At 39.2% G+C, this 8,483-nt stretch overlaps 1 protein-coding gene and 1 pseudogene across 1 annotated transcript; both read left to right on the plus strand.

Annotated features, from left to right (window-relative positions):
* Positions 1-302: 302 nt before the first annotated feature.
* Positions 303-4,411, plus strand: LOC101988993 (killer cell lectin-like receptor subfamily B member 1F; the record flags this gene model as incomplete). Its single annotated transcript, XM_005372278.1, has 4 exons — positions 303-377; positions 887-1,041; positions 1,375-1,490; positions 4,267-4,411. Coding segments are annotated over 4 exons (491 nt in total), but the record flags the coding sequence as incomplete, so codon positions are not given.
* Positions 4,412-7,754: 3,343 nt separating this feature from the next.
* On the plus strand, positions 7,755-8,473 carry LOC113455892 (annotated as a pseudogene).
* Positions 8,474-8,483: the final 10 nt, after the last annotated feature.

Genomic DNA, 8,483 nt, shown 5'->3' on the forward strand with positions numbered 1-8,483 from the left:
CAATAGTTTCTCCTACACCAACTGAAACAAAATCTTCTCCACTATGATATGGTCCTTCCCTTCTACTTCCTGTGCCCCCCTCCCAACCCCCCTCCTCAGCTCCTGACTTTCCCTAACTTTCTGTGGTTATTTCTAGTCAACTGCTTAGTTGGTCCACCTCTTGACCTACAGTTGATTTTATTTAAACAATTCAATCTTTGTGTTCACAGTATGATCAAATATCCTGCAACAGAGAAACAGAATACACATTCCACCATTTGTTTCAGTATTTAATTCTTTCTGTGTGTTTTCTTATTTAATAGTGCGATTCTTAGTGCAAAAATCACCAATAGAAAAATACAGTGTGACTGCTCAAGAGAACAGGACTGAATCAACAGGTAATTGTGTGGCTTGAATTTCCCAAGAATAAGAGGTGATTTTTGATATATACTGTGAGTTATTTCAGTCAAAGTTCACAATAGCCCTCCATGAATCATTATATCACTATGTTTTTTTTTCTGAGAAAACAGCTATAAAATGTTAGGAACTCATGAAGAGTTGCACAGTTTATAATTATTGATGCTGGGAACTGCATTGAAGCTCTGTGACCTTGATATCTCTCATCTTAGTCCCTTGACCATGCTGCTGATACACATGATCCTTATTAGGCAGACATCAAGTTAAAAGTGAAATATTTGATTATTTTAAGGAACACACTGTACAGTTTACTTTGAAGTTAATTAATAAAAACAAAATATAAAATGAATCCTTTGTCATTAATTATGATTCCTTGCCATATGAGAGCATTTATCTTGTTCCAGTATGAGCTAATGAAGCAACTACTGTGTGAAGCTGTCATGTATCAGGAACAGGACTAAAATAGAACATGTCTTCTTTTTCACTCTAGGAAGATCAGTCATACTAAAGTGTCCGAGAGATTGGCATCCATACCGGGATAAATGCTTACATCTTTCTCAAACTTCTGGACCTTGGTCTGAAGGTCTAACTTATTGCTCTGTGAAAGAAGCCACTTTGCTGCTCATTGAAAATGAAGAAGAATTGGTAAATTGCTCAGTAGAACATATAACACTTCCATTAAGCTATGTTGATACCTCTGGACTTTAACCAACTATGCTAAGGAAGTGGAGACTTAGATTTTAAATATCTTGTAATCTGAGAGACTAATTGGATTTATGATTTAATAATTGAATATAGTGTGATGAGTCTATTAAAAGTATAAATATATAGAGATGAATTTCACAAAGAAGAGAAAATTTACTGCTGGGGAGTTAGGATAGACTTGAAATAGAAGTAGCAGTTTTAGAAGGTTGGCAGAAAAAAGTAAGTCACAAGTTAACATTGTGGATTAAGTCTTTCTTTGTGTTTTGATTATAGAGATTCATTCATGATTTCTCAAAGAGAAAAAGACAGCAGTTTTTTATTGGACTAAACTATGTACCACCGGAGAAAGCCTGGAAGTGGATAAATGGCTCCATATTAAATCCTGATTTGTAAGTATTAAATGGGCTAATCTGAATATTCAATTTACATCCATGTCACTGAAAATTTAATTTTGTAATTTTAATTAAGTATATAAGTATTTGAGAGGGTAAGAATAGGCTGAAAAGACAGTTCCAAGGTTGGTTGTAAGTTTTCATGTTTAAGTAGACATCAACCATTTATAAGAGAGTGTGTGTGTATGTGTGAGAGAGTGTGTGTATATGTTTGTATTTATTTTCAAAGGAATTTTAAAGGATAAGGAATAGATTAACTTCTTAGGGTTGGAGATAAAAGAGATAAAAAATATTTTAAAATTTCTATCTGGATTACATAGGTTTTTCTTTCTTTTCCCACTTTTCTACTTCCTACATTTACACATAATTTAAATTTTTTCTTTTATTTGTTTTATTTTATATGTGGGTGTCTGAGTGTATGTATGTGTACTATGTGCATGCAGAAGCCTACAGAAGTCAGATTCCCTGGAACTGGAGTTACAGATGGTTGTGAGCGGCCATATGGGTACTAGAATTTGAACCTGGATCCTCTGCAAGAGCATTGGTCATCTCTCTAGGCCCCTACACAATAATTCTTAAGCAAGACTTTAGAACTGTGGCAACAAAGTTGCAGCATAGCATATCATGAACTTACTTTCTCTAGGCAGAATCAGTATAAACATTGCTGTTTAAAAACATTTTCATACATAGTAGGGGTTCATTTGTGTGTGTGTGTATGTCTCTTTCTGTGTATTTCTTAATTTGATATAATGCAAAATGCTTACTTAATTTTGATTCACAGTAAATATATGATTATAAGTGGAGATAGCTATGTAAGGTAAAGGATTTTTAGCTCAGTTACTGTGTGATTTTACTCTTTGGATAAAAGGATACTCTGATTAGACATCAGTCACCAGGTACATTTGGAAGCCATCATGCTACAACGGAAAGTGTCCATCAAACTGGCTTTTGTTTTAACTGGACTGAAAAAATGGCTCTGGGTAAAAGCTCTAGCTTTGTAAACTTTCCAGTTCAGTCCACAGAACCCATATAAAAAGCCAGATTAAGAGATACACATCTGTATCCCAGCACTCCTGCAGAGAGATGGGAGGTGCAGACAGAGGAATCATTCAAATGCTCCTGGACCAGTGAGCCTGGAGTACACAGCTGTTGTATAGAGGCTGCTTGTTCATTTCCTGGCCTCTCGGACCCCTGAAATAACCACACAGAAACTGTATTAATTAAATCAGAGCTTGGTCCATTAGTGATAGCTTCTTATTGGCTAACTCTTACATCTTAATTTAACCAGTTTCTATTAATCTGTGTATTGCCAGGTGGCTGTAGTTTACCAGCAAAGTTTTGGTATGTCTGTCTCTGTTGGCACCTCCATGGCTTCTCCCCAACTCCATTTTCTTTCTCCCAGCATTCAGTTTCGTTTTCCCCACTGACCTCTGTTCTGCTCTGCTATAGGTCCAAAGCATTCTTTATCAACCAGTGGTATTCACAGCATACAGAGGGGAATCCCACATCACATAGCACAGTGGCAGAAACAAGATAGAAAGGGAGGCTCCTCCCAAAATTTTCCTCTGACTTTTACACAAGCTCTGACCCTTCCTTGGTCCCTTCCTTTTCCCCACTCTCTCTCTCACATACACAAAGTAAATATTTATTTTAACTCCCAGAGCCCCGGTCTTCTGACAAGCAAACTTGGGGAAACAGAGGCAAAGTAAAAATTTTGCAAACAAGATTATTTTGGGAATTAAGTGAGATTATGTTAGATCCCTCACCAGAAGTCTGGCTGGGGAATCCCCGGGAATCCATTAAAGACTTTTTGAAAATAAGTCATTGATTTGAACAGATTGGCCTTAAGAAAAGGATCTTGAGGACTGAAGAAAGGAGCTAACGGATGAAAAAAAAAATAGGGACATTTGCAGAAGCCCAGCCGGCGAAAGCTCATAGTTTGATTAGCATGCTGGCCGCGAGGGTGACATCAAACTTGCTGCTTAGGGGCAAGGGACTCCAAGAAGAAATGATGAGAGGCAAAGGTCAGCTGTGAGGGAACCCTGCCTACTTCCTAGTAGGTGACATCCTCTGTTCAAGACAGGCTAGTCTTGAACTCACCCCTTCCTTTAATCACCCCAAAAGATGCCTGTGTCTGTGCATGACTTCTGGTCATTCCCACCTCCAGTGATCCCAGGAACCCTGAGTGTGGGACTAGTGTTATGATAATGCAAAGACCCACCAGCTCTGGGTTGAGACAGGTTGGAACTCCATTTCCACATGAGCTGAGATTCTTTTCCTCTCTGCATCCAATTTGGTAGACCCACTGTGTTCACTTTGTGTGTCAAATACATTTACAGAGCACCTACTCTGTGTAAATGTTGTCATGCATCCATGCATATCTAAGTGACTTCTCCAAAAAGCAACTGGTAATACACTAAATATTTAAGAACTCTGTAACTCAGTAAAATGAAGATTCTTCCTACATGATCACATGCATGTTAGTAATAGAACGAGGAGTTTTCCAAGCCCCAATTCCCAAACATCCTTTTTCTACATTATTACGAAGTTTCTTGCTGTTAGAGTTCTTCTCCTGTGAGGGCGAAACTGAAAATTATAGTATTTCTATCAGCTGTATATTTAATGTTTACATGCGTTTCTAATATTTGTTACTGTGTTTACTCTGCTTAAATACTTTTAAGCATCCTTAAAAGTTCAGAGAAAATTAATGGCTGACGTGATAATTGTAAGAAAACCTTAAACATTAGGAGCAGCTATTTTCTTTGCTCTTTAGATTAAGAATCATGGGCATTGAAGAAGAAAACAGCTGTGCAGTCATCTCACAGACAGAAGTGTTTTCTGACTTCTGTTCTTCAGACAACCGCTGGATCTGCCAAAAGAAACTGAACCATGACTGCAATCCTTGTCCTGAGTCCTGATTGTGAATGGCATCTTTATTCCTTTGCCTTCCACACGAGATTGCTGCACTGAACTGTCAAGGCTGCCGTTCCTTGGCCCTCCCAGTGCAGTTAGTGACACAAAACATGGACTCCAAAACCACTGTGACTCCTACAGATGCTCACTCCCATGTCTTTATTCTGTAACCAATGTTTTTATTTTATAAATGTAAATGCACACGGGTACAGATTTGCCATTCTGAGAGAGGTGTTCTGTAGAAGGAAGTCCAGGACAGCAGAGGGCGCTGGAGGCCTTGTGTGGCCCTTGCTGATCTCTGTCCACGAGGTCATCTTGCAGACAGCTGCAGAAAACGGCAAAATCCTGACTCTACACTCTACTCCAAGCTATCTTACAACCTTGATTAAATGTTTGACCTTGACACCAGAGCCCCATAGTTAAGGATCTAGGGAAGGGAAGAGTTTGCTTTGATTGACACCTCCAAACTAATCAAGCCAATAATTAATGTTGTGATAACGAGAGTAACTCTAGGTAAAATGAGCTCTATCCATGTGATGTCTCCCACGCTGTGGTGTTATTGTACCAGTAGACTCTGGGCAGATGCTGGTGCACTGACTCTGGGCTTGTCAGTCTCCAGAGCTGTGAGACAAGAGGGTCTCTTACCCTCCAATTTCTTGTTATGGCAACAAAAAATGGACTAATACAGGGACTTGTCTCTTCCCACTATTTCAAAGGCCTTTCCATTTTAATTTTCTCATCACTTCTTTCTTCTGCACCTCTCTATAGCTTATGACATACTGTAGAATATGCAGCTAAATATTTGGTTATTTTAGTATAAAATAAATGGCATCTTTTCAATCTTCTTTTAGATAAATTAAATATTTATTCTGATAAATATTCTGGATGTCTGCTTTTATTTCTTACTCTCATTGGTTTTGGTTTTTTTGAGACGGTTTCTCTGTGGAATAGCTCTGGCTGTCATGGAACTCACTTTAGAGACCAAGCTGGCTTCAGACTCACAGAAATCCACCTGTTTCTGCCTCTCAAGTGCTGGGATTAAAGGTGTGTGCTACTACTGTCTGGCTCAGATGTCTACTATTCTAAAAAAACGTTTTGCCATATTTTCCAATGTAATAGTCTGGTATTCAAGCCTGGCCCTCTGCCAATTACCAAACAAGAGAAGAGATGAATATGCTGAGGGTATGAACTGAAGGGAAACTGCCCACCTTGGTGGCAATAAAAACTCACATGGTTGTTATGGAAAACAGCATGGAATCCCTCTCCTCAAAAATTAAAATGCATCCATTGCAACACTGAATAATCTCACTCTCCATATATACTGCTCAAAAAATTCTGAAATGTTCTAAAAATCAATTTTTAAAGTTGAAGGATGGGAGAGGTTTACAATTTTCCAAACTTTTACACTAAAGTAGTGTCTGTCTTTGATCTTGAGGTATGTTTCTTGAACCAATAAATAGATAGGTCTTATCTTTTAATCTAATCTGTCAAGTCTGTTTTATTTGATTGGGGAATGAAAAGCATTGACTTTCATGCTATTATTAAAAGTCATGTATTAGTTACTTTCATTTAGCAATATTGTTTTCTCCCCATTCATTTCTTAACCATTTTCAAACAGTGACCTCATGGGTGTGTTTATCTTCATCTTCAGGCTAAAGAATTCTGTTATATGTCTTCTGTGGAGCTTTGTTGGTTGTCAAGAATTTCTTAAGATTTTTTTTCATTTTACTTATATTCATCAGAAACATATTCAGTAGTAATACATTAATATTTAGCTATTTGTGGCTTTTGGGATGTTTTAAATAACATTAATTAAACAGGATGCTTGTTTTTTTTTAAGAGTGTTCAGGAAGTGCATTCATATCTATAGTGTAAACACCCCAGTAATAGCTTTCCTTGTCTAGTTTCGCCAATGTTTCCTAACCGTGGGGGAGGAGAGATTAGTATGTGGTGTTAGCAAATATGAATAGATGAGGGTGTGAAGAAGAATAAGACTCATGTGGGTAACTTATTTGGAGACATCTTACAGAATTGTGACAGTTCATGTTGAATTTTTTCTGATAGCCTTCTTTTTTCCTTCACCCATTGGATATTTTAAATGATTGTTTGGAAACCCAACTCTAGGTGATAAAGCCATGGCTCAGTGGTTCAGAGCACTTGTCACTGTAGAGCAGGACATCAGCTCTGTATTAGTCAGAGTTCTCTAGAACAGCAGAATTTATAGTATGATTCTCTCTTCTATATATGTAGAAAGGGGATGTATTAGAATGACTTACAGGCTATGGACCAACAAATCCAACAATGCCTGGCAATGAATGAAAAGTCCAAAAATCCAGTGTTGGCAGTCCACAAGGCTGGATGTCTCAGCTGGTATTTGGTGGACACTGGAATGGTGAAGAAGTAGACTTTAATGCCAGTGAATAAATGGAACCACTAACAAGGCTAGAGCAAGCAGGCTAAGAGCAAAAGCTTCCTTCTTTCATGTCCTTGTATAGGGATATGGGATTCTTCTCTGTATGCTGTGAATACCATTAGTTAATAAAGAAGCTGCTTTGGGCCCATTGTAGCAAATTCCAAGAAATAGAGGTGGAAGGAGTAGGTGAAGTCAAAGAGAAGCCATGTAGCCACAGGAGACGGAGGCTGGACACCGGAAACCAGATACCTGAAGCTGGAAGCCAGACACCAGATGGAACTTTACTCACAGGCCACAACCATGTGGCAATACACAGATTAATAGAAATGGGTTAAATTAAGATATAAGAGCTAGCAAGTAAGAAGCATGAGCTAATAGGCCAAGCAGTTTTTATGTGATAATTTTGGGTCTGGGGGGCCGGGAACAATCACACAGCCTCTGCCTATGGGCTTCCAGCAGAAGGTGTGGCCCAGATTAACATCCAAATTAAAGGCACGTGTCTTCCTGATTCAACAGTCCTGATTAGAAGTGGATTTGCCCACTTCAAACGAAGCAAAAATCTCTCATAGGTGTGCCCTCCATTTCTGGTTTGTAGTTCATTTCAGACATACTCAAGTTGACAATGAAGAATAACCACTACATGTTACATTCCCAGAACCCACAATGGCAACCCAAACACTTGTAACTCCACAGGACTTGAACCCTCTTCTGGATTCCTTGAGATTGTAATGCTTACTTAGCACATAGTCAATTTGTTTGGTTGAGTTATATAATTTTCTAATTAGAATCCGTGGTGGTTAGCAGACAAAAATAACCCAGGTTAATAACAAGAATGCAGCTCTGTTGAGTTGCCGTTGCCCCTGCCGCACCTCAGCAGCCAGCCTAGCTTTGTAGCTTCGCTGTCAGGGATCTCCAGTGCAGCGTCTGCTCTCAGCATGATGGACTTGGAGTTGCCACCACAAGGACTACAGTCCCAGCAGGATATGGATTTGATTGACATCCTTTGGAGGCAAGACATAGCTCTCCGGGCAAGCTGAGAAGTGTTTGACTTCAGTCAGCAACAAAAGGACTATGAGCTGGAAAAACAGAAAAAACTTGAAAAGGAGAGACAGGAGCAACTCCAAAAGGAATAGGAGAAGGCCGTTTTCACTCAGCTAAAACTGGGTGAATAGACAGAATTCCTTCCAATTCAGCCAGCCCAACACATTCCAACAAACAGTAGTGGATCTGCCAGCTATCCCCACGTTTCCAAACCAGATGCCCTGTACTTTGAAGACTGCATGCAGCTTTTGGCAGAGACTCCCATTTGTAGTAACCATGAGTCACTCCCCCTGGAGATCCCCAGCCACGTGGAAAGCCCAGTCTTCAGCAGTCTGGGTCAGGCTCATCTCACGAGAGATGAGCTTATGGCAAAAGCTTTCCATATCCCATGCCCTGTTGAAAAAAAATCATTAACCTCCCTGTTGATGACTTCAATGAAATGATGTCCAAGGAGGAATTCAATGAAGCTCAGCTTGCATTAATCCAAGATATACGCAGGTGAGGTAAGAATAAAGTCGCCTCTCAGAACTGTAGAAAAAGGAAACTGGAGAACATAGTAGAACTGAAGCAAGACCTAGGCCACCTAAAAGATGAGCGAGAAAAACTACTCAAAAAAAAAAAAA

This window comes from Microtus ochrogaster, unplaced genomic scaffold (assembly GCF_000317375.1).
Source record: "Microtus ochrogaster isolate Prairie Vole_2 unplaced genomic scaffold, MicOch1.0 UNK787, whole genome shotgun sequence".
NCBI classification, from domain to species: domain Eukaryota; kingdom Metazoa; phylum Chordata; class Mammalia; order Rodentia; family Cricetidae; genus Microtus; species Microtus ochrogaster.